Genomic DNA, 27,994 nt, shown 5'->3' on the forward strand with positions numbered 1-27,994 from the left:
AAACCGTTGTGCTGCTTAATATTTTTTTATAACCTGTGATACTTTTTTTTGGATTCACTGATTAAAAAGAAAAGCATTTATTCAAAATAGAAATCTTTCCTAACAATATAACTTAACACATCCTTTCAAAAAAAGAAATAAAGGTAGTGTATACTGTTACAATCAGACTCATGGGCGAATGTGAGTCAACAGAGGTCAGTTGCAGTCCAGTTTCCCGTGTGGGCAGGAATCGTGTAGTCTGTGGAACCATGTCAACATCAGTCTCGGTTTTCCATGACAGATAAAAGAAACTGTATTATCATTATCAATCACTAATGGCCATGGATTTAAAAAAAGACAACCGCTTTTGTAATTTCACACAAGAATAGGTAGGCCCTACTTGTATATTATGACGATGTAAACACAATTACATTTCATCAGTAAAATATTACGTCTGTGCACTTACTATGATTCTCGATTGAGAACTGAACGACACCTGCGTGTCCCTCTGCCGTGCTGGAGAAGGAGAACGTGATGCAGACACATTCCTAAAATAATAAAAACAACTGTTAGCATACATTAGCATACAACATAGGACGGAGAAATATCTATTTATGGGCCATAGATCGCGTCACCGCGAGCTGTTAATGGTCATATAGACAGCACGCATTTAGAGCATTTCAAACATTTACACCTGTATTCACAATCATCTGTGGCAATATTTTAGCAAGATAAGTGTGATAGGCGAACCAAAACCGAACATTTATATATAATGTCTAGTATTTAGACAGTATCACATTTTACCGGAGGCTGAAATATATTTGCATGAAATTATATTTACACCTAAGCAGATATTCGCAAATAAGCTACATTACGCAAAAGTCAGTATTTTTAGCATGATAATCAGTGTTATAAGCTAATCAAAACGGAGTGAAATATAATACAAATATGTTTAGAGAGTAATATCACCTTGAAACAGTTTACACGACCATATACACGAATGTTAGGGATATTGTAAGGCAATCTTTCCTGTAAGATGTCAAAAGCTAACAAAACTAAGCAAAATATAGTCTGAAAATTCATATGAGTTCTATATAATCAGAAAAAGAATTATATAACACTAAACAACTTACTCGAACTTGTATCTTCGGCTGGATCAATTCGCTCTTGAAAATGGAGCCGTTCGTCGTCTGAGATGCGATCTTTCTCTGAGGAAAAGGTGAATTCTTCCTCGCTATCCAGAATCATCTGGAGGACGACTTTACCGGAGAAGCGTGCCATCCTCAAAACGCGATGAACTATCAGGTGGTGTGCGCTAAAAGCACAGGTTGGGCTTCCCACTGATGCCGCAGTCGCGAAGATTCTACTAGACAGGTAAAGTTTGTCATGCTATTTGGAAAAATCCATTTAACCCCCTGGGGTCTGAGGTGTTTTCTGGGTCCTGGAGGTGTTCTGACATGCTTTGATAATTGTGCTTATTTCTGTTACTTGTGATATTTTCATGGCTAAGGTCTTATTACACTGCATTCATCAAAAACTCTGCTACAATAATATGTCAGCAGCATGTATGTAAAAGTTTGTAGTTTTGAGATAATAACATTTATGCGTGGTTTGTGAAAATGACACAAAAAAAGTCACTGAAATGAGGTTATGAAACCCAAACTGATTATTTATTCACAAGACTTTTGAAAATTGTATCACGTAGCCTAGAATATTTGCTCCAAAACTATGTGAAAATCACCTTGACTACTCATTCAGATAAGACAATATATTGATTTAAAATTTGTATGACATGACTTGTGTAAGAAAGCTTTATGCGAGGAGGCGTTAACCACCATGAATATTGAGTGTTTCACACCTGAGAGAGACAAAGACCCTCCCATAATGGCCCTATTAGGAGCTCTCAGGGCCTATGAGGAACTGTGAACAAAGAATGAGGAGATTTTAAAAAGAACGGCTTTTTGATTGTTTGGATTTATTTACAACACAACATAATCCAAAGATACACAACAAATGGCAAAAAAGCACATTATTTAACACACTGAACTAAAGACAGAGACTTAACCAGTCACACACCTTTGTGCCATTCCTGAAACATAGTACATACCTGTAATTTCCCAGATGTTTGATTTTTCACTTTACCATGTTCTGCTCGTGTTGAAGTCAGCAGGACTATACCTAAATAAAAAAATAAAAAAAAACCTGTGAACATGCTGATATCAAGAGAAACTAGGGCTGCACGATTTTGGGAATACATTTTAGATTTGTTCTGGTTAAAATTGCTTTTTAAAATGTATAAAATACACACACACACATATATACACACACACACACATATATATATATATATATATATACATATACATATATATATATATATATATATATATATATAAAATGAACACCAGGCATACGTGCAGGACTGCATAAAATAATAACAATAGTAGGCTATAGCAGGCATCGTTAAAAAGGAACACTTCAGTAACACTACACTAGAGAAAAATATATTTATTATCATATGTTACTTCAAATGTTTACATCGATATGACGTTACATCAATATGACGTTATGAAATGAGATTGGAGTAAAAACTTGAAGCCTATGTTTGGGGCGTTTTGCGGATTTTTCTGTCCAAGCCCGGCCCGCGTCCGATAGGCATAAATATATATTTTTCTCATACTAATTACACATGTACGTTTGTTTGTGTGGAAATTATTCGGAAATGTCAACAGATGAGCGCAGCAGCGCACAGAGCAACAAGGCTCTTAACACCGGCGCGCATTCACGTGTCTCGTTGTCACGGCTACATAAACAAATTTCCGCACACAGGAAGACAGATGTTATGGTAATATTTTACATGTATTTTAATCACAAAAACGAACGTTGCATCAAGTGAAAGCATCAGGCACATTGGCTACCTACATAATAAGATAAAATGTTCAATGCCGCGCTGATGTGGGCTCGGGTCGAACTATTTCAAACACACAGCGCGACTGAGAACATTCACTGAAGCATCGAGCAACAGTTCGACTGCAATGTGAAGTTTATGCAACAATACTAACTAATATAATTCAGAATTATTTCTTACCTTAAAATCTTTCTTGTCTTCAAATCGCGTTCTTCTTCTTCGGTAAATCCAATAATCTCACAGCATGTCTTCCAAACTCGACGACTGCAGGACTGATGAATTTTGGCGGCGCTTTGTTGTTGATGTAATGGGCGCGGTCGCGCGACGCGTGGACGATTTGCATCTCTATATGTTTTGCGCGTGTGGGTGTGGTCACATTAAAACTAATGAGGAAGGATTAGAGAACTTGGATATCTTGTTGGTTTTATACAAATTACTTAAACAGAGAATATTTGTTTTCGTTTTGAATCAGATCATTTAAAACTACACACTTAAATGTTTATAAATATATAGAGCTCACAAATGTGTGACAAGTATTCGCTGAGTTTTGTTTATGTTTAGAGATGTGCTCAAGAAAAAAAAAGTTCACGAGACGGAGAGACAGAAAGCACACCCTGTTTAATTTCTTTATTTTACAAAAGCACAACGTTTTGTTTTGATTGTAAGTGGACACATACAAAAGTAGACATCTCACAGATTATTTTTTCATATTTATTAAGTCTGTATGACCATATATGACGGAGTATTTTAAGTTTATTTAGCTGCTGTGTAAAAAAAATCGCGCAAATCACGCCGGCGTGATTGCCGACCCCAGGGGGTTAAAATCACTGCTAGTAGGCGTTCCCTCTCGGGAGCAAATAGAGTGTTGCGCATGTGCATTTTTAAAAAAATTGGAGAGGGCGGGTCTTTTCTAAAATTAGGAAAGATCCTCCGCTATACCTTTAAGTTATCCAAATCTGCATCATGCTTCTTATGAACAGGCGTTACAGCAGCAGTTTTCAATGCTGCTGGAACAACTCCAGTACGCAAAGAATCATTAACAATGCCAAGAACAGCTGGGCACAGTGAGTCAAAACAGGATTTAAACAAGCTTGTAGGGAGGGGATCAACTAAACAAGTGGTAACTTTCATACGTGATACCTCCCTAGTGAGCATAGTGCAGAAGAGGAAACAGGTATTGAATTAATAATTTTATAAACATTGTCAATTTTAGAGCTAAAGAAATGTAGAAAATCATTACACAACTGACTTGAGACAGGCAGAGAGGTACCAACGTTAACTTTGAGAAGACGGTTTATAGTACGAAAGAGATGCCTAGGATTATTTTTATTATTATCTATTATCTGATAAAAATAAAGAGATCTGGCAGACTCAATTGCAGCTCTATATTCCCCCAGCTGGACTTTCCAAGCTTGATATAATACATTCAAGCCTGAGTCCAGTTGGGTGATTGGGTGATCTTTTAAAAAACGTGTTGTTTGAAAATTTGCAGCAGGCGTAATGATCTGGACTACTGGACTAATCAGAATCAATGATCTATGCTAAGCTATGCTAAAAGTGGTACCGTCAGACCCGGAGTTCGGCTGAATGGATTCGAAAACGGTATAACTCAACTGTTTTACTCTGGGGGAGTTGTAAAATGAGCCTATTTCCAAAAAAAGTGGAGTATCCCTTTAACTTAAATTGGACAGGTTCTGTCATGTTAAGCTTGGATTTACAATGGTCTTTCGTCATGTATGGAGATTGAATAGCTTTTGAGGCCTCATCAAATAAATCATTGGACTGTATAACCCTTTTCAGTTCTGGACTTTTGTGACATATCAAAACCACTTTTCTGCAGGTGGTAAGCTATAAAACCATCATAGTTTTCCTTAAAAAAACACAGCAAGAAATTAACATAATCAACAATTTCTTCTTGATCTGACAATGGTAGGTGATTTTTCTCTCTACATTTCAGACTGAACTTGAAAAGACTTTCTTTATAATTCTTTAACAGCTCATCCATACATGGAGGATTTTCAGTGACAGTGTGTGTCCTAGGCTGATCAAAATCTTCATCGACTACCTCAGTATTTCCATCGTCATCATCATTGTCAGGACGTAAAACACGGTCTGGGTGTTTTCGATATACATGTCGCCTAAAAGATATATTTTGTAAATGTTGACTGGCAGTCATTAAGTCCACATGTAATAGTGAAATTGGCTTCATGGGAATGAATGAGTCCTATATACTGAATTAGTTTCATCAAGGTGAATGTCCTCCTGGAGCATTTGAAGCACTATATGGATGAGGCATGGTGGAGTCAGTAGAGGAGATTTATTTGCCTAGTGATAGTTATTGGCAGAGGCTGGTCACCATCCACAACTATTTTGGCAATGTACCTTTGGAGAAACATCAGAGTGTTCTTCAGATGTCTTGGATATGCAAGATTGAACATGGAACTATGTGCAGAAGGCTGAGATGATTCCTTCGTCGATTCCTGAGTTGTGAAACACCTCGATGTGGTCCACTTTCAGAATGTTTGGAGCTCTCCTGGCAAAGGCCATTTTCCAGTCTCGGTCGGTCAACTGAATAGTTGGGTACGGGTTTGTTAGAAATGAATTGACTCCAACAAAAGTGCCCCCAGTCTCTGTCTTTATTCAGGCAATGAATAAACAATCTTCCAGCGCTGGAGGAGAGAAGATTCTCTAAACTCAGACAATGGTTTAGCACAGATATAGAAAAGTAGAAGGGGGAGTGAAAACCCTTCCACCAATAAGACCATACACTACATCATATAGGATCATATAGCATAGTTATATAACACATTCTAAATATGGTCAGTTTCCTGTCAAAACCCCACACATACATGTGTATCCGAACGGGACCCTCCAATGGAAAGAATAGGAGACCCTCGAAACAGCTCTCCACTTGAGCAATAGGAACCCTCTTAATGTATAACAGATGTGACCATTACATTAACATAAAGGAATGCTTATGCTGCATATATGCAGGTCTGAGAGCATGCAGGGATATAGGAATATAAAACAGATATTTCTAACAATGGCCCCTTTGATAGAGAATTATCATATAATATAATTATCCTATCATATCATATCATTCTGCATGCCTATTCTTATACAATAAACATCCTTCAAACATTTCCTTCAAAGCATTAACACTTTACAGTTCTGTTCATCAAAGCATATTGAGAAGATACAAAAGTATTCATAGCACGATGAATCAAAATTCTGATAAATGGAATAATACAACAAATAATAAATGTAAGGATTAACAGTATAACCCCTATCGGGATCAAAGCAGATACAAGCATTTGTTTCCAACTTGTGATCCAATCACCGAACCCACCTCTGTCACTCACTTCTCTTCTTTCTAACTCTTGAGCAATTCTTGTCATGTTGTTTATCCCCTGGGAAATCAAATGACCGTTTAAGTCGTTTTCCGGGATGAAAGTGCAACAGGAAGCTCCAACAATAACACACACCCCTCCTCCTGCCGCAGTCAGCTGATCTAGGACCAACCTATTCTGTAGAGCAGTTAAGCGGAGTCCTCGAAGTTCCTCTTGGACAGCAGATAGTGTGTCCCTAGTAGTTTTAATAAATGAAATCAACTCATATCTTGTAACTTCTACTTCTATTTGAAGACTGGATATTCCAATTATTGGAAAAATACCTTCAAAGAATTTTTCCGTACCAGTCCAGAGTCGATGTTCTTTTGGTACTGGATTATCTCTACCCAGACTACTAACTGAACTGCGATCAGAGAGGGAGCGTGTGTTTCGTTGCTTCTTCATATCATCGGTTTTTGGTGATCTAATAATCATAGAATATTCTTCCAAAGTTACTAAAGCACATCGTCCACTCCAATTAAAAGGTAAGGTGGTATAGACCATATGTCCACACAACCAAAACCAATCTTGTACAGCTCTTGTTCCTTTTAAAGTTGGAACATACCTATGACAATTTTTACCCGAGTAAAGTTCACAATACTCGGCGCACAGTTCTTGAACTTCGGGAGTTGCCCATCCATAAGCAGTCATAGTGGATAGAGGGGCAGGAGATTGTTTCATACATTCTTCCGAGTTAAATTGTCCTTCTCCCGAAATACAACTCATACAACAGGGTTTGTTTCGTATTTTACAATGATAATATGTTCGATTACATTTACTCTCAGGAATTAAACCCATTTTCATAGTTCCTACTCTTCTTTCAAGACAGATCAATGAATCAGGAATTGAACCTACAGTTGCCACTTTAACATGTACTTGTACTGCAACAGTCATTGTCCTGTTACCACCACAACTCCATACTGAAGATGAGTTTCTGGGTGCAATCAATCCAGTTATACTAACGAATAAAGGACATTCCAATTCTTCATTCGTTGTTGGTGATCTAACACTTACGTGCGGTCCAGAAGCACTTTGTGGCATTTTTGTGCACACATAACAGTCACCTGTTTTTCCTCCGGACTTAGCAGTGAAGTTAGCTAATCTCCACCACATATTAGTTGCAAACGCATGTGGCTCTTCTTCGTACTTCAGCCAAGTTTCATTACCACTGCTAATAAAGGCTTGTGTGTGCATAAGTACATTTGTCAGCACGAAAAGGTACAAGATCAATTTTGCAGACATGGCTGACTGGATTCAATGATAATTATTGCTGATTCTTAATTAGCAATTTCTTTTCCTCGTCTTCTTCCACGTTTCTTTGTCCTTCCGCTCAGTGCTGGATGTCTACTTTGCATAGGCTTATGCGTTCCCCAGGGATGGAGCTGCCTTCACTCTGCTAGCATGGATCCACTGCGGCTGGAAATCAGTCAGCACACCGGTCCTCGTCACAGCAATCACCGTGGCAGGCCCCAGATAATTTGGTTCCCCGAGTTTCGTGGGTTTCAGACACCGGATCAACACTGGTTGTCCTGGAACGAAAGGATGAGTCGGCTTTTCTGATGGAAGAGGGAGAGAGAGAGAAACATCACCATTTATGCCATTCAAAGTTCTAACTAGGGAATCCACGTAATCCGCGATGATCACCTCCGTGTCACCTGTGGAAAGATTGCCAGCGCGACCTCTGACCCAAGGGGTCGGGAAAGGTCTACCCATAAGAATTTCAAATGGAGACATTTTTGTGGTTGCTGATGGGGACATCCTTATTTCTGTTAATACGGCCGGCAACAAATCAACCCAATTTCGACCCGTATCTAGACATGCCTTATTAAGACGTTCTTTTATTGTCTTGTTCAACCGTTCGACATTCGCTGATGACTGCGGTGCGTAAGGAATATGGAAATGCCAATTAATATTAAGCTCTTTAGCTAGTAATTGTGTGACTTTTGACGCAAACGGAGTTCCATTATCACTTGCTATAACGGATGGAATGCCGAATCGCGGTATAATTTCTTTTGCAAGAACCTTTACTACCGTCTGCGCGTTTTCTTTACCACACGGAAAAGCTTCAGGCCACTTAGTAAATCGATCAATAATCACGAGCAAGTATTTGTGATTCCCACATGGTGGCATGTGTGTAAAATCGATCTGCAAGTATTGGAAAGGAAGTTCAGGATGCGGAAGAGCGTCATGTCTGGTTGCCTTGTGCCTGTTTGTTTGTGCGCACACCAAACAAGCATCCAATATCAACAAAGTATTCCTTCGAACATTTGCCATGCAGTATGATTGATTCAAATTTTGTATCACTTTTTCTTTTGACACATGTGATACACCGTGATAATGTCTGCACAGCATTACAACGGCGGATGCTGGTAGTGCAGTTCTACCTTGTTTATCTCGTAAAATACCAGATTGATCTGGTTTTACTTCATTGGCAGCCCAATGAGTCAAATCAGCTTGTGTAGGATTAGCTTGTAGTACTTTAATGTCCAAATCATTAATCAGTGATGAATTCATCATCGGCACTTCGGTGCTTTCTACATGCGGACTAAGTATTACATCTTTTGCGGCCCATTTCGCTACTTCATCTGCAAATCTGTTTCCTCTAGCCTCATTCGATTCACCGGTTGCGTGACCAGCTACTTTAATGACAGCAAGTTTCGATGGTTGCTGTGCTGCACTAATGAGCTCGGAAACAATATTATGGTGTGAAATTGGTTTTCCATCGGAGGTTTTGAAGTTTCTTTCCTCCCATAATTTAGCAAAATCATGGACTACGCCGTACGCGTATTTGGAGTCAGTGTATATATTGATGCACTGACCTTTTGCCAATTGACAAGCTCTCGTTAAAGCTATCAACTCTGCTACTTGTGCTGATTTATATGGCAAAGAATACGCCTCAATTACACGATCAGGTAATTCAACAATAGCGTAACCACACAAGTATAAATTGTCATTTGGCTTGAAGCAGGATCCATCGATGTACCAATGTCTCCCCTCCTCCAGGACAGATGTAGACACATCTGGCCTGCAGGCAGTCGAGGTTTGGATTCTGGACAGGCAGTCATGGTCGTCACTCTGAAATTCACCCTGTGTCAGCAACCTGTGCAAATGTACAGTAGGGCCATGAATAACAGAAGTTACTTTCAACGTTAAATTAGCAGTAGCTAACAATATAGCCTCATAGCCTGAGCGGCGTTGGGCAGTCATGTGTTGAGTTGAAATGTTATGCATAATGGCTCCCACCTGATGAGAAGTGTGTACTGTGAGTGGATGTGATAAAACAACCCTTTCAGCGTCCTGTACCATGATCGCAGGTAGGTGACTTTTCTTTTCACCCACTGGAGTTTCTCTTTAGATGCCTTGAAACCAGCCTCAGCTAGAATGTTGCAGACAATTGTGGAGGCAGCAGCACACATGTCCTCCGAGGCACCAGTGACTAATATATCGTCAGCGTACAGGAGAAGACAGGTGTCAGGAGGTAGCTTGGCATCTTTCAGAGTCGCGTGCACGATCGCGGAGAAAACGGCCGGCGAGTCCTTTAACCCCTGAGGCAGTCTCGTCCACATGTATTGACAATTCTGAAAACAAAATGCAAACAGTGGCTGAGTCTCATGATCAACAGGAACACTGAAAAAGGCGGAGCTTAAATCAATGACAGAAAAGAATGTATGTTCCGAAGGGATAGAATTAATAATAGTTTGTACATCTGGCACAATAGGAGCAAGTGGTTTTATCAAATCATTAATTTTTCTCAGGTCTTGCGTTAAACGCCAAGAACCATTTGCCTTCCTGATTGGATTAATTGGTGTGTTATAAGGTGAATGAGTGCGGACCAGAATGCCTTGAGCCAGTAATTGATCAATGAGGGGTTTAATTCCCTCCTCTTTTTCCTTTGAAAGCGGATATTGCTTTTGAAACACAGGCCTATTCGTTGTCAAATTGGCCTTGTAGGGTGGTACATCGATGAGGCCTACGTCATCCTTGTGTCCCGCCCACAATTTGGGATTAACATCAGGTATTTCCTGTGTCAGCACAGTTGCAGGCAGATCGTTGAGGAGAGCACTTCCTGTGTCAGTCAAAATGGAAAAGGCTGCAGGAAACATAAGAGTCAGAGAATCAGCGTCAAATTCAAGTGTAATACCCAATTTATGCATCAGATCTCTACCTAGCAGGCAAAAAGGAGAATTTGGTATTATTGCAAAATCATGCATTTTGAACAATGACGGTATGTCGTTAGAAGTAACCGGCAAAGTTGGTGTCATTTCACATTTCACGGGGACGTTATCGATTCCCACAGAGTTGATTTTCTTCCCCGTGATGGAGCCCGAGTACCTAACAGATGAGATTGAAGATATAGAAGCACCTGAATCGATCAAAAAGACATATGGTTTATGATCAACGTTTAATTCAATAAATGGCAAAACATTTGTTCTGTTAGGATAACTCATGGAAATCATTGAGAACTCAGGCTCAGAGCTCTGTGGGCGACCTCATTGTTTCCTCCATTCCGTTGCAAACTGCAGGCCAGAAGAGCGCAAGGTGGGGGCTTTTGGCCCGCAGCCATCCGAGCGCTTGAACATCTGGTTCCTATTAGGCTGCTGCATCTCAGCTTTGCTCCTGCAGAACCTGGCGATGTGCCCAGAACGGCCACAGCAATAACACTTTATAGGGTTTTTATTATTCGCTAACGGACGGTTTTGAACGGCGTTAACTTGAAGCATTGCTGGAATTTTTCCTCTGGAGGAATCAAAGGCTCCGGCAGAGGAAAGTTCTCGGAGTCTCCTACCCAAATCCTCTATATTCATATTAGAAATGTTCGTTGTTGTAATTCTAATCAACTGTGCAGTTTCATTGTGCATGTTATTTAGAAACGTGTTCACAAACAACAGACAATTATCATCATCAACAGGAATGGCAGACTCTTCGATCCATGCACGCTTAAATCGATTAAAGAAAGCAACTGGACTCTCGCCAGCTCTTTGTTTAGTATTAGCTGCATGTGAAATGTCTTGTTTAGCAGACGACAACTTCAGCAAAAATGCAGTTAATTGTTTGAAAAAAAGTTTGAGCTTGCCCGGACTGGCCCACGCCCATTCATTAAGAAATTCATCATCTTCATCATCTACCAATCTTAATTCACGATAAGGTCTAGACAAATCAATCGGTTCTGAGTCTCTTATCACAATGTTGCGAGCAGGCGGTGCGTCATTTTGCGGGTTTAACAATTCCACTCCTTCAATTAGCTCCTCTTCGGTAATTTCAGCAGGCAAAGTTTTAGTCAGAATGAAGCGGTAATCTCGACCAGTCAATTGACTGTACGCTGTTAGACGTTTTAATACCGACACATAGTGGTGAGGAGACCGAGCAGGGTCTGGTAATTCTTTACAAATTGCCATCACTTCGGTGATATTAAGAGCGTGGACTTTAAATCCATCTGATGTTTCCACAAAGGGAAAACGCAGTCGCCGTCTTTAAATCTGGATACAACTTATTCTTTACAGGTTTAGAAACTGCTGCAGTCTGAATGCTCTCGTATTGGGGAGGGAGGGGCGCGAGTACAGAGACTGACTCTTCTGCCTTTTTTTCCTCTTGCGCTGCCGGTTTCACGGAAAAGGAGACATTCAGCTCTGTCTCAGACCGTGCAGCCGGGGAAGCAGAAAGTTTTTTTTCAATATTTCTGGTTGGACCACGGTTCCAATATGATTTCATGTCATTCCAAATTTTATAAGAATGTTTCATATATTCGTAATCCCAGTTTGGATCTCCCCAATTTCCACAGACCATATCTTTTGCTGCGCGCAAATCGTCATCTTTAAACGATCCCTCACTGGGGAACGGAGACAATTGTGACTTGCCAGCCGTCCAACCCACTAAATTTGACAAATATGGTTCTGTGAAGAACGCTTGATTATTTCTAATCATAAAATCTTTTGGCGATTCATCGAATAATGGTGGACTAATTTTATTCCCCATTGTTAACACACAAAGATTTCTCTTCTAAATCAATTCAACTAAAACAACTTTCAAAATAGCCAAATAGAAAACAAAGAAACAAATCTGGATTTTACAGATTAATTGTGTTAGTACTTTGGACAAAAAGGAGAGAGATAAAGAGACAGAGAGAAAGAGAGAAAAAAAAAGAATTCAAAGTATTATTCATTCATAGCCCAAAAGACAGAGACTTCACATTGAAACAGGCTTTGCGAGAGAGAAAAAAATCTCAGCTCCAAATCTATTTCCTTCTTACGTATAGCCCTATCGTAAGGATTTCACCAAACGGAGTGTGACGGCTCAGTGAGTGGTTGTGTGTTTGTCCCCGAGTTACAGGCTGATTGCTGGAGGGCGTGGCTTTACACCTGAAGGAGATCACTCGTTCAGTTCATCTACTTTAAAAGAGACTGAGTCAAACAGAGAAGAGAGACGTTTGCATCGCTGGTGTTGCTGCTCTGGAGATTTCCGGAGAGCTGACGGGATGTGTGGGTTACGGGAGACCACAGCCGCATCGGAGCTCTGATGTGATCCAGTGTCCCCTATGACGTTTTGTTTGGACTTTTTGTTGCTTATATTTGGTTGAACTGATGTCACTTGAACTTGCTACATACATTTACATGCTGACACGCTGACTAACACTTACACTGATCACTTGACATTTCATGTTTCTTACTTTAGTTAAATAAATCTTATTGTTTATGCAGCGGTTGTGTGGCGTCTCCCTTACTTTGTTGCGATCTAAGAACAGGATCGTAACAAAATGGGGGCTCGTCCTAAAGAGTTATTTGATAACAAATGAGAGTTTGTTCGGTTAGAATTTAAGTATTGTTTAGCTCATTTGGTGTACTATGTGCTCTGTTGGATGATAATGTGAAAAGTTAATCTTGTTTATTCATATTATTATGGAGGTGACTGTGGAAAACACTTGTTATACTGGAGTCGGTTCTCATATAAAAGAATGCTTTTGAAAAAAGGAAAGTATGATTTTTAAATGTCACTTTTGAGGGTTTTTTGAGGTGTTTTGAGAATCCTTATAAGATATAGGATCTTTTAAGGGGGGGTGTGTGACGGCTCAGTGAGTGGTTGTGTGTTTGTCCCCGAGTTACAGGCTGATTGCTGGAGGGCGTGGCTTTACACCTGAACGAGATCACTCGTTCAGTTCATCTACTTTAAAAGAGACTGAGTCAAACAGAGAAGAGAGACGTTTGCATCGCTGGTGTTGCTGCTCTGGAGATTTCCGGAGAGCTGACGGGATGTGTGGGTTACGGGAGACCACAGCCGCATCGGAGCTCTGATGTGATCCAGTGTCCCCTATGACGTTTTGTTTGGACTTTTTGTTGCTTATATTTGGTTGAACTGATGTCACTTGAACTTGCTACATACATTTACATGCTGACACGCTGACTAACACTTACACTGATCACTTGACATTTCATGTTTCTTACTTTAGTTAAATAAATCTTATTGTTTATGCAGCGGTTGTGTGGCGTCTCCCTTACTTTGTTGCGATCTAAGAACAGGATCGTAACAGGAGGAAAGTGATCAATTTCCCTACGCTCTTCCCACATTTATTCAAAATGCGAGGATAACCATCCCGTAATGATTACGAGGTAACCAAAAGAGGAGATCAAATCTCTTTTGCGTTCTTCCCGTTGTTTAGTTAAAAACACGAGGATACCTGAGTATACCAAATATGGCAAAAAAATCACGGCACTATAATTATCAAAAAATATTTTCTCAGCAGACAGTAAGAATCAACCTTCTCTTTAGAAAAAAATTAAATTCTTACCGTCTGGAGATATCTCGAACGAGCCCCCAAATTGTTAGAAATGAATTGACTCCAACAAAAGTGCCCCCAGTCTCTGTCTTTATTCAGGCAATGAATAAACAATCTTCCAGCGCTGGAGGAGAGAAGATTCTCTAAACTCAGACAATGGTTTAGCACAGATATAGAAAAGTAGAAGGGGGAGTGAAAACCCTTCCACCAATAAGACCATACACTACATCATATAGGATCATATAGCATAGTTATATAACACATTCTAAATATGGTCAGTTTCCTGTCAAAGCCCCACACATACATGTGTATCCGAACGGGACCCTCCAATGGAAAGAATAGGAGACCCTCGAAACAGCTCTCCACTTGAGCAATAGGAACCCTCTTAATGTATAACAGATGTGACCATTACATTAACATAAAGGAATGCTTATGCTGCATATATGCAGGTCTGAGAGCATGCAGGGATATAGGAATATAAAACAGATATTTCTAACAGGGTTGTTAAAATAGCATTGTGTTATTGGGTAGATACACTAGATAACTAAGCACATGCATCATCTACCGTATTTTCCGGACTATAAATTGCACTTTTTTTCATAGTTTGGCTGGTCCTGCGACTTATAGATCAAAATGAATTCATACTATGTTAAATAATAAATCAGTAGTTGAGCAAATTCGAATAGAAATAAAAAGATACTTAGAGGAAAATAACAATGGAGAGGTGGACCCCTTCGAGGAATCGAGGAAAATTAATAGCTATTACAAGCACTTTAAAAAAAGAAAGGATAGCTCATTATGAGAAACTTGTTTCAGAATTAAAACAATTGGAACTTAAACATAAACATAATGCAAATAAAGAGGTGGTGGCTCAAATGGGAGAATTGAGAAAGGAAATGAACAGCTTGTTGCAGTCAGAAGTGGAGAAAAAGGCCAGATTCTTGAAACAAACTTACTATGAATCGGGACCAAGAGCACTTCAATTATTGGCAAGACGAATGCGAAAGCAACAAACTGATAATTTAATCTCCAAAGTACGAGACCCTAAAACGAATCAATTTAAATGCGAAGCAACAGATATTAGAAATATATTTAAGAAGTACTATGAAGAATTATACAAATGGACTTCTGATATGAATAGAACAAAAGTACTAGAGTTCCTTAACCCGCTGACGCGTTTTGCTCGGTTTTTTTTTTACAATACTTAAAATACTCCGTCATTTTTGGTCATACAGGCTTAAGAAATATGAAAAAATAAGCTGTTAAATGTCTACTTTTTTATGTGTCCACTTACAATCGAAATAAAACATTGTGCTTTTGTAAAATAAAGAAAATAAACAGGGTGTGCTTTCTGCCTGTCCGTCTCCGTGAACTTTTTTTTCTGGTGCACGTCTCTAAAATTAAACAAAACTCAGCGAATACTGTTCACCCAGGCATGAGCAATATATCTTTATAATAATTTAAGTGTGTACTTTTAAATGATCTAATTCAAAACTAAAACAAATATTCTCTGTTTATGTAATCTGTATAAAAAGAGAGAGAGATCAGCCGTTCTCATTATCGTTCTGGCAGCTCATTACTCTGCTAATTTGACACGTTCATGAAGAGCGCGCGCGCTATTCAAACGCAGATGATCTGAAGCAACACATGCAAACCAGTCAACGCCCACAACAGCTGGATAACACACTGTAGCCTACTTTACGTTGAAGCGCTGTGAGGGATAATAAATCTCCCACGGAGAGCCCGTGCTTTTCAAACGCAAATGATCTGAGGCAATACATGCAAACCGGCCACATCAGCTCGATAAAACACACCAAGTTTAATCAGATGAATGTACTATGTCATCTTGCGAGGCTGTGAGGAATAATCCTGGGAAACTTACCTCAGAAGTGCTGGTTTCACTTCGAGGAGCAATGGATCCAGTTGAGGATTAGTAGTAAGTTTTTTATTCTTATATGCTTTGTTGTAATCGCGATATGAAATAGTATCTGTAAACCGTGAAAAGACTGTTTAAATATGAATTTGTTCCAATGTAACGTTAGGCTATATCAAACTAATGAATCCTTAACTTTGAAATATGTACCGATCTAAAGTTGGTTTGACGTTTGACATTAGACAGATATTCATCCGCTAAAAACTTCAATAGATCCTGATTGGGTGAGTATATAATGTATAAAATTTGGTTTACCTGCAAGGTATTAGGACGTAGAACTGAACACAGATGACAGTTTATTTGTTTTTAAAGGGCAATATTGCAGGTTAGAGTACCCAGTGAGCCAATGTATAGAACAATAATGTAGGAACTAGATTTAAATATAAACATATACTTATAAAACGCTATTTAGGCTTCTGGAGTCGTTTTTGTGAGAGAATTTTACTTCCGCATTTGAAAACCGCCAAACCGGAAGTGACGTATCATGAGGGAGCGCGGTCAAAGTAAACAATAGGAAAGCAATGGATCGCAATGACAGTTCGGACGCTGAGGAAATTGTAGCCTAAATGTTTACTCGTATGACAGACCTCAGCCATATAATTATGAGCCTTATATGAAGCCAAGAGAGTAGACAGGCCAGGATTAGACAAAACAACGGTCAGAGGAGACGCATTGAGCTGTGGTGTGAGGAGAACAGGGCAGGAGTCGGGTCTCGATGAGAGAACAGTGTTAGCTTATAGATGTATTCACGTTAGCCAACGATATGTATAACACTATGCTCAGATCACAATATTGTAATTATGTGTCAGGCAATAGCAAAGCTAGTATTTAGACCCTTACCTGCACGTGTATGTCAGCCATTAGGAGACAGTTTCCAGAGAAAGAGGGACATTATAAAGGCTTTGAATACCCCCACTTGGTGATAATGAATAAAAAAATGATCACAATCACAACTTTCTTACTGTATAAAAACGTTATATGTAGAAGCAGCCAACACAAACATTAAAATTCGGAGTACAGATTGAAAATGAACATAATATATTATATTATAATAATAATAATAAGTGTCGGCTGCAGACTTGCAAGACATTACAAGTTTATGGAGGATACGTTAATGAATTAAATTAAGACAAGGCACATTTTGTAAAACAAATGTACAATAAGTGATCTCTGACGGATCCGTGACCGTCATGTTTCCCACCGGTGGCCGACCCACATGCTGACGGCGGACCGGGCGACCCGATGAAGGAGCCGGGACAGTGTGCACATATCGCCGTCATCATATAACGTAACGTTAACTCATCATATCGCCGGGATTATAATCATGCAGTCCATAGTGAACGCTACACACTACCGCGTTTTTCAAAGCAGACGCAGAAGCGAAGGCCGTCTCTTACCCTGCACAAAACGCACACAAACATGGAAGAAAGCACCATCCTTTTTCTTGTTTGGAAACCTGTGGACTCGATGTCCTGACAGGCCATAATTCACAGTCATTTATCACGATAATTATTAATTGAAATACAATAACCACCGAAAACACACTGAATCACGACCGCTTCAACATAATACCAGCCTATTCTGCACTGAGCGAACGCAGCGCCCGGCAAACGACTCCCCATTGTGACGTAATATGACGCGGTGGTTTCCACTGAATTTGTGCCCTTATGTCTGGCAAAACAATTTTTAATCGTGCATTTACTTTTCATATGGTATTTTCATACAAGGTTATATATTAATTCTGAAAAAAAAAAACCTGCAATATGCCCTTTAATCCTGCTCAATGTTTTCAACACAGAAACGCTCCGGAAATGACTCACATGTGCTTAGGCCCGGTAGGGACCGTCTACGAAGTACGTGTACTTGGAAGCGGAGAAAACTGTCAATGGTTCCCCATCAATTTTTTTTTATTTTTTTATTTTTTTGTGAGAGCAACTTTGAAACGTACTAACACATAACGCTCACTGGCAGATTAAATAATAATGGTACAATTATTATATTATTATTATTATTGTTATTATTGACTAGGCTATATGTTATTACTACGATCTTAGAGCGTATAACTATACCCTAAATAAAATAATGAAACTAAAGCATTTGTATTTTGCCTTATTTAAAAAAATGTATAGGCTTTGTATTTTTCTTTCTTTTTAAGTGCATTTATTGGCAATTTACTGAAATCGGTTCATCTGCTTATCATTGTTGGCTGTTTATTGATATCAGTGCATCCCTAACAATACAGTAATAAAATATATTCAGTCTCTTTAAGCAAAAAAATCATCCTTATCTTGACATGTTTTCCAATCATGTTCATCTAATGGCCCATGCCTTTTCCATTTGTTCATGATTTACTGGACAAGGATTAAGCATAAGGATAAAAAATAAATTAAAAAACCCTGAAATTATTTGATTAATTTTAACTCCTTAAGTGTCACCGGCCCACCGGTGGGCCCAAATTCATTACATATTTAAAATAGTAATATCCTATACTAAACCTAAACTAATATTGACAAACTATATATCATTTGAAAGCTTACAATCTCTAGTTTTCATATTTGGTGACTGATTTTCAAAATATAATACAGAGGAGCCGTAATTTATCAATTTGCAACAATAATATTTTCTTACTCCTAAGGTGTTCAGTCCTTTATTTTGAAATAGTGATGAACATGAAAAATCATGAAAAAAATGGTAGAAACCTCAGTTTGTTTTCATGCCAAGAGTTCAAAAGATAGCATTTGTTCAATTATTTTAGAAAAAAAGGTCTGAAAATGATTTAGAAATAAAGAAAAACCATATATGGAAATACAGGCGCCCTTATATGGGCAGTAATGTCAACTAGTGAAAAAGTGTGGTACTGCGCCCAAACAAAATCTTACTGAAAGCTCATTTTTTGAGATATCAACCTAAAATTTAAAACACAACTTGTTCAGATTTTTGTCTTTGATTTTTGTGCAGTTTTAGAGTCACCAGGGTTTTGAAAAAATATATTTTATATAAAATATGAATAATTAATTTTTTATTATTTTTATTTTCATAAACTCAAACTTCTATAACTTTTTTTCTGTTACACTTTCTTAATTTATTTCACTTCTACAAAAATCTGCAAATTTTCTTCTTTAAAACAAGACCAATCTTACATCCATATTCCAAAGCATTCTTGAGTTACAAACATTTAAGTTCGGAAAGTGCATTTTCATGTATATTCAAAAAAAGGGGGGTGACACTTAAAGGGTTAATGTAGATAATATAGATGATGTAAAATAATAACTACATCAAATGTATAATGTTACCATATAAATTGTATGGTAAGTCTCTTTTTCAAAGGGAAAAAACCATTGTGATGGTGAATTAAAATAAGAAATATCATGATGGTTTTCTTTTATTTTATGCTTATTTTAATGCTTGTTTTTAGGCCCCCTGGTTGAGAACGACTGATCTAACACACTGCTTTCCATTTTCATTATTTTATTTTCCTTATGATTTATTTAACACATTTAATTATTAAATAGTCTCCTCATAAAGCTTTTAAACCGTTAAAGACGTACAAGAGTAAACAAAACAAAGAAAGTAGATATTGATTATATCTTTTGAATACTTTCTTGGTATTACTATAAATGTAATAATTAAAGTAAAAGTCCTGAATCCGAAGCATTTGCATTTGGCTTATTCCAGGAACTTATTTTGTGTTAACCTCCGGCAAAAGACATGCCATTGAAATTTATGACAATTTACATGTATTAATCAATTTAAAAGGGTCTTATAAGGGTCTTATAACAATAAAACATTTTATGCTGGTTGTCACAGAGCTGAAATATTGTATTGAAATGTATAATAAAAGTTTTTTTCCCTTGTTTTAAATAAAGATGCTAATCTGAATAAAATTCACATGTTACAGGCTACTACATTGAAGCACAAGGATATGAAACCAAAGACAATGTATACTAGTAATATACAAATACACATAAGACGGTGGGGTGGGGGAGCGGGCAGTAAGGCATACAACATTCTTACACTTACATGACATGTGAAGTATATAGTTTATACATTAAATGCAAAATGCATTAAATCCTAATTGTACATCAATTCTTCTGTTAAAAACCATGGATAATGTAGGAAGGAAATGGTAAATCCTGAAGACATTGTTACTGTTTTCTGTCACCCCATGTTGCTATTTTGATATAAACACTTTAAGTGTTCAGAAAGGGCCGCTCTTTGGGCTTTTACAAAACCCCTTGGAGGTGCTTTGACAACTAACTGGGTAATTACTTTCTACATATATTTTCCTTACTGCACCCACACACCGGACGCGAATAGCGCGTCAGGCGCGAGTGATTTCCATGTTAAGTCAATGCAAAGACGCGTTACACGCGTTTTACGCGCATAACGCGTCTTTGCATTGACTTAACATGGAAATCACTCGCGCCTGACGCGCTATTCGCGTCCGGTGTGAACGCACCATTAGACAAGAGTTGAACACAAATTAGCATTTTGTTCCAACAATATATGCCAAAGGGAGAAATTAAGGGCCCTTGGCAAAAATTACATCATGCCAGTACATCAAGTGATGACTAGCATGGAAATACTTTGGAGTGTCATTCTTGCATTCAATAAAGGCAACATTTCAACTTTTCATAGTATTACATCTCCTCATACATTGGGTAAAGGCACTGTGGCAATTTTTTTAAAGACTGAAAGCAACACTTTATATGAGTATGCAACTTACTGCTTTGCTTTGTTAAACAGCACCCATCTTGGTGATGCAATGTGGTGAGTGCTGCCAGAGGTACTAGATCTAAAAAAAAAAATCACCACAGCCAAATAAATCAAATGGAAACAGAGGCCATTGAAGTTTCCGCAACTGCAACAACAATGTGGAAGATCATCATCCACTCCAGTTTTAGGCCACCCCTGTCCACTTCAGTGGCAAGGCAATAACAGTTAAGGTTATTAGGGGAAATAACAGTTTTCTGTCCATAGCTCATTGATGTCATCATGGACACATACCAGGTTTCTTGAAGAGCTAAGCCGGTTTTTTGAAGTCAGCACAAAAGGAAGATTTCAACATGGTACCACATCATGAATCAGTCTGTTTTTGTGTTACTGTGTTTCATGGTCAATCTCAAAAGTGGATCTGAAACAAATTCAAACATTTCTGTACACAGCAGATCAGATTGATATTACTTTATATAATATGCTTTAAACTAATTGCTAAGCATTTTCAATCTGTCTAACAATAAATAGTATTTGCAGATCAAATTAGTCCAAAAATGAATGTGAAGTGGTTGTTGTGCAGTCGGCAGAAAAAGAAAAAAAAAACAATTACACCCTCCATCACTTAGAGTTAAAATCTCTGCAACAAAGTTTTGCTGGTAAAATATTAATAAAAAATTATTAAATTTTGGTAAGAAATAAGATTAATGATTTAGTTTATGAGGATGAAATCTTGATCATCTTAGTATCTTTTTCTTAGCAACAAATTATGTGTTTTGGTAAACACTGTTACAAAGACCACAAACTCGCACAATTAACCAAGAGTAAAACTGCCCAACCAAAGGAAACGCTCATCACCAAAATAGTGATGACCAAATTATTTCCAATAGACACATTTTTTTAATTGGTTCAACTACAAAAGATTTGTTACAGAATAGTTGCACTTCTCCAGAAAACAAATTATGCCAAGTTGACTCAACTAAACGTTTTTTTTTTAATGACATTCAAGCTTAATATGTTTTGCTGCTTAAAACGTATGCATAAAGTATACTTACCCATTTCTTCACCATTTTTTCAGATCCAAAGCCTTACTCCAAAAAGGTAGGCTATATGAGGTGGTGGATTTGACAACTGGAATTACTCCCCAATTGTTGGGGGTGGGGGTTGCATTATCCATTGGTTATACATAACAGATTCTGCTTAAAAAGTCGGGATGGGTGACACTTCACCCCAGCTGGTTTCAAATTCCATGCAAGTAAAGTTATGAAAAAAAAAATTCTCGGAATCCTCGGCCATCATCTGCCACAGCCAAAGAATATCCAAATAACAACGCAGGAATCCCTGGTTGTTAATTTTATGCACCTGATAAGTGATGCTCACACGGGAAAGAGAGCGGACACAGAAAATGACCTGCACTTGAAGTCCTAAAAAGGTCAGTAGGCTAGTCTATGCTATTTATACACGCCTGCTCCATAGGCGCTTCCACTCCTTTCTCGAGGCTCTCCAACTGAGTAACTTATTATCGAAACCGGGCAGGTAACTATATAATAATAATAATAATAATAAATAAAACAGCCAGTCCGCGCCTCCTGGATTACGGTCTATTACCTTCAGGAGCGCTATTTCACACTCTGCTTTATGATGATAATTATTATGTAGTTCATTAAAAACATAATTAAAAACATCACATTTATCATTTAATAATAGGCTCTCAACAATCAGGACGATAATTTTGAATGTGACTGATTGCTCAAAAATATTCATCAATGATATTTTGGTTAATTAAACAATATGCTTTAGGATTAGAATTAAACAGTTAAGAAAAATGCATCATAATTCAACAGAAACGAATCGTCTTTGGACTTACTGATAGACTGGCATTCTGACTCCACGGCTTTGTTTGATAACCCTGTCCACCTTATTCATTCGTTCGTTCCAGGGTGGGAAATTAACTTTTTTGTCCACCAGCCACAGTGGCTGGTGGATGCCCAATTTTACCAGCCACTTATATTTTTTACCAGCCACTTTTTCCGGAATTCAAATTGCAAGAAAGAAATTGCTTCAATACGTTTTTTATTTATTTCAGGGTACCCCCAGGATCCTCCAGCTTAAATTCAAGGCTTTTTAAGACCTTTTTAATACCATTTCAAATTAAATTCAATGCCAACTTCGTACCCATTCCAACATAAGTATGAGGGGAAAATGTCAAATCTGTATACATTTTAAACCCTGGAAAATAATGATGTAGGCTACTTGAATTAAATAAAACATTTTATTTAAATGATCAGTCATATTTAATACATACGCAACAGCGTTGTAGTGCGCTTGGTGTGTGTAGGCCAGTGTTCATTTTGGCAACCATTTTTGATTCAGTCTTAGTCTTCATCTTCAGACGAAAATGCTTATGAATGCAAACTTTTAGTCATTACTTTTAGTAAACTGCAGTTACTTTAGGTAGCTATTTTATATGTAGTCTTTAGACAGAAAATGTCATAATTATTCTCTCTAGGCCATTCAATTAAGCTTATGATGATAAATTATTTACATTGCACTCTTTAGCAGTAGCACTTCTACATATCCCTTTTCCTAAGTTCCTCTCTTCCACTTAGACTGCAGTCACACCTTTTCCATTATAAGGGACAATATTCGCCCCCTTTAATACATTTTTTCATTTAATTTTTAACCTTTATAATACCTTTTAAAAATAAATAATGCTTTAAATAAAACAATGTTCAATAAATATGCAATGTTAAAAAACGTTTTTAATATTAATAAAAATATTATATTAAAATAGCCAGTAGGTGGCGGTCGTCGAGTCATTCATTCATTGAATCTCACGATTCGTTCAAAGCCACAGATTTCGTTGCAAAATAGAGCAATAAGCCTGACTACTGTTTTAAATGCAGTACATCACTTAAATGTTACTTTTTTTTTACTGTTGTAGAAAATCAATGTCACATTTGAAATCGTGTGGATATTCGGGAAACATTGCATTCTTGCTCATATATGATCAACATTAAAAACACTGCTGGATATCAGCCTGCATTTTGATCGCAGATTCGCACAAACAGCGCAAGCGGCTCGTGACAGAACACAGACCGACTGAATGACACTTTAATTTAAGTAGAAAATCTCAAATAAAGATCGCTGAACTCCAGCTTGTCTGTGTTTTCAGATAATCCGCGCTTCAGCAGTGTAGAGAGCGCGCACGCATGGTTAAAAATAATTTCCCTTTCTTCTGCACCAGCTCAGCTCAGCTATATATACACTTTTTATTTTATTTTTATTCTCAGCTTAGCTATGTGTATAAGTTATACAGTATAACGGGCTCTTCAGCGCCGTGACACAGCGCTGAAAACCAATCAAAAGAGTTACTCGACAAAAGTGTATTATTGTTACTTAGCAACCGCATTCTTTGACAAAGGCTGTCCAATCCGTAGAATGAAATCACTTGCAGCATGTGTTACTACTTAATACATTCAATGTTAAGTCAATGTAAAGACGCGTTTATGCGCGTCTGGTGGTCCTGTCCTGGTCCCTCGGTGGATGCGAATTTTTGCGAACTGTATTCGCTTTTGGTGCGAACGCAGCATTATTATAATCCACCCGCCACTGTGGCTGGTATACACGGCAAAGTGACCCGCCACTTTGAAAAAGTACCCGCCCTCGGCGGGTGGCGGGTGCTAATTTCCCACCCTGGTTCGTTCATTCATTCACTTATTTATTTGTAGTGTTTTTTTGTTTGCTTGTAGGCCTCTGCTCATTGTGAAAGTAAAATAGGCCTACAGTAGCCTAACTTAGTGACCACAAAGACACAGTAACCAACCAATCGTGATGTGTAGCCTACTGTAGCTGTAGCCTACACTACTGGACCACCGTACATTTTACACCAGAATTGCATTGTTTAAAACATCTGATGTTAATTAACAAAGCATTCCGAAAAACCACATGCTCCAGAGGTAAATGGTTATGGTAAGTAGTTTTTATTTTATTTTAAATAATGTATTCCCTATTTGATGAAAAATAGTAATTGTTAGTTAGGCCATGTATTGTGAAGATATGTCTACATTCATTCAGATTGAATGATATATGTCAGTGTCAGTAGCCTATCATAATGAATAGACAACCTGTAGTTGTAAGTCTTGAAACTACTGAATAACAACACCAAAAATAAACAATAAAATAATACGATTAATAAGACCAATGAGAACATGGGAATCTTCTCTTCCTTCCACCGTAGTAGCGTTTTTGCCGTGTGCATCTCCTTCCATGTATGCGTGCGCGGCGCCACGTGGCGCCATCTTTGCAAGGAGAGCTGCTCTATTGGGTAAGTGTCGTCGTGTGCTATATTGACCCACATTTTTCAAAACCTTTAATGATGAGTTGTGAAGAAGGAACTGTTGACTGTTGATTTGTCTATATATATATATATATATATATATATATATATATATATATATATATATATATATATATATAAAATGTATTATTATTATTGAGACAGCACTGGTAAGTCTGTTTTTCTTAATTGATTTGTACCTATGCTTATCTTAAAATTGATTGAAATGTGGACTGACGTAAAACATTTTTTTAAATAAAAATCAGTAGGCTACATTGTAAGACTAAGTAAAATAAAAAAATACAAAAAAAACTTAAGATAAACATATAACGTTAGGCTACTGAATAACGTTAGTCAGGCAATAAACCTGTGCAGACATGATCGAGGTGACCTAAAAAATAGGTTACCCAATTAGGTTATCTAAGATACGGACCATTTATTATCAAATGAAAAGTTTTGTAGCCTAGTTAAATCATGGATGTTAATTAAAATACTACTGAGTACGTAAATGTAATGGTATGTTTTCTGTTTTCTGGTTTATTGATTGTGCTCTCACATTAGGTTTGGGGACAATTAACATGTCAGGAGATAATTATTACCAGGCCTGGTTCTGTCGGAGTCCTCAAACCAACATTTTAAATCAATCTTTACTGAATTTATGAACTTATTCATGCACATATATTCAGTCAAGATTTATTTGAAATGTTTGTAAATTATCAACGGATAGGCCTTACTAAATTTAGCCTAGATTTTTTTTTTTTTTAAGCATTGAAAAATCCTTTAAAAGTTCCACTACTTGCAAAAGGTGTCATAAATTAGATGCAGCATTCCATTCTGGTGTATTGGCTACACGAGTCCCTGTTAATTACCTCCACCAATAGCGCATTATGATTTCGGCTGTTAGTTTTAGATTTTGGCTTCAGGAGAAAACAGTCCACACTAGAATATTTTTCGCAAAAAAAAAAAAAATCAAACCTTCAATATTACTGGCACGCGGAGACTGACATTGAACGAAATTTGATCTAATACTTCTTACACTAGACTGACGTTTTTTTGCTAGCCTTCGATCCAGCGATATCATGGCAGTTCACCCAGTGTGGACATAATGTGTTCCAAATTATTATGCAAGTGACATTATTAATAGGATTTCTGGATAGAAAATTGAAGTGTTTGTTTGTTTCATTTCTCATATCTTTTTAGATAACTGGTCTAAATCTGAGACCGGTTTGTTCAGTAGTTTGCCAGATCTTTTAGGGTAAATGGAAAACCTACTTGAAGAGGTTGTTCCACATTGTTAATAAGGACATCACATTTATCATGCACCATGGAGGAAGAAAGATCTTTCTGAAGATGGAAAGCATGAAACTGGCAAAAGGCATGAAAATGGATAATATTTTGTGATAACTGAATAAAGATAATTGAAGTGTTTTCTTCTGTGCTCCAAGTCAATCACAAACCTTTTGACAGTTTAATAATCTCTGTTCAGTTTTCACAAAGTATTAGTTGTTGTCATACCTTTTGCAAGATATTGCACTGTTTCATGCTTTTCATCTTCAGAAAGATCTTTCTTCCTCATGTTGCATGGAACCTTTAACTTGCTTAACAATGTGGAATAACCTCTTTAAGTAGGTTTTCTATCATTTACCTGAGAATACCTGGTCAATTACTGAACAAACCTGTCAGAGATTGATAGGTTTCTAAAAAGAAATGAGAAATAAAACAATAGCTTTATTTGAAAAACTAAAATCATAATTTGTATTTTCATGAAATCCTACTGATGTCACTTGCATAATAATTTGTAACACAGTATGTACTGATACAGATAAAAGATTCAGACACAAAACAATTTTTTCTTATTTTTTTAGTTGTTACAAGTCGGAAAAAAAGTAACCAATCAGGTATTATTAAAGAAAGTAAAAGGAAAAAAATGGTGTTATAACTAAATTAATTATTGCAAAGATCGCAAGCCCAGTTAGTGTTTTGTTGCCTTCTCAAAGTCAGGAGGAGTCATGTTAAGGCATTTCACATGAAACCATCGTTGGCATGCATGGCATTCAATCTAAAAAATAAAAATAAAAACATTATTTATATATATATATATATATATATATATATATATATATATCATTAAAGGGATAGTTCACCCTCAAGTTGTTTCAAACCTGTATGAATTTCTCAAGTTCATCAAGTTGTTTCTAACCTGTATGAACACAAAATAATATATTTTGAAGAAACAAACAGTTAACTGGTCCCATTGACTTCCATAGTATATTTTTTTCATACTTTGAAAGTCAAGGGGAACTGTTTGGTTACTGACATTCTTCAAAATATCTTCCTTTGTGTTCATACAGGTTTGAAATAACTTAAGGAACTTGAGAAATTCATACAGGTTTGAAATAACTTAAGGGTGAGTAAATGATGACAGATTTTTCAATTTGAAGTGAACTATTCCTTTTAGTTGAAAGTACTTACCCAGTCAGTTGTTCGACCACCTCCAAGGGGTTGTGTCAAACCGCAAAAAGCACAACACTCATCCTTTTTGAACACTAAAAGTGTATAAATATTAAAATAGTAACAAGGTTACGGAAGACAATAACATTTTCATGGTGTCTTTTTTTTCCCCATTCATGTCCATCACCTGACGCTGTCAGGATTTCCCCAGCCATCTTCTGACGCAGTTCCCTCATGTTGCTCACAGAAGAATTGATGTTCAAGTGGGAGGGAACTTCAGGGAAACTATTGACAGTCTCCCATGCCATCTTTGAACAATAGTTGTAAGTGTAAGAATGAATAGTATTCAGTGTCTCAACTATAAGGTTGATTTTCGAAAATCATTTTACAAAAAAAATACCTGCATAACAAACACACCACAGCTGTATCCATCCTGCTGGATTGTATGTTTAATTGTGGCCCCTCTCCACTCAATATCCACCCACTCTTTTTTTTCTTGCCTCATTTTGAAGTA

General features: G+C 37.4%; 1 protein-coding gene across 1 annotated transcript; it reads right to left on the minus strand.

Annotated features, from left to right (window-relative positions):
- Positions 1-179: 179 nt before the first annotated feature.
- On the minus strand, positions 180-27,994 carry LOC306999273 (uncharacterized protein). Its single transcript, XM_079613814.1, has 5 exons — positions 27,881-27,994; positions 27,668-27,788; positions 27,502-27,575; positions 446-527; positions 180-238 (listed from the first exon to the last, which is right to left on the minus strand). Exons 1-5 carry the CDS (start codon positions 27,983-27,985, stop codon positions 186-188), a joined length of 435 nt encoding a protein of 144 aa, XP_079469940.1. The 5' UTR covers positions 27,986-27,994; the 3' UTR covers positions 180-185.

The sequence above is a fragment of the Phoxinus phoxinus genome (assembly GCF_949152265.1).
Source record: "Phoxinus phoxinus genome assembly, chromosome: 5".
Classification (NCBI taxonomy): domain Eukaryota; kingdom Metazoa; phylum Chordata; class Actinopteri; order Cypriniformes; family Leuciscidae; genus Phoxinus; species Phoxinus phoxinus.

Bases quoted from the DNA above. Each gene is read 5' to 3' on its own strand.
- LOC306999273 (XM_079613814.1), bottom strand. From the start codon at position 27,985: ATGAGGCAAGAAAAAAAAGAGTGGGTGGATATTGAGTGGAGAGGGGCC. The intron at 528-27,501 runs GTAAGTACTTTC...TTATTATTTTAG, and splicing joins GTGGTCGAACAACTGACTGG to GAATGTGTCTGCATCACGTT. The intron at 239-445 runs GTAAGTGCACAG...ATGGTTCCACAG, and splicing joins GTTCTCAATCGAGAATCATA to ACTACACGATTCCTGCCCAC.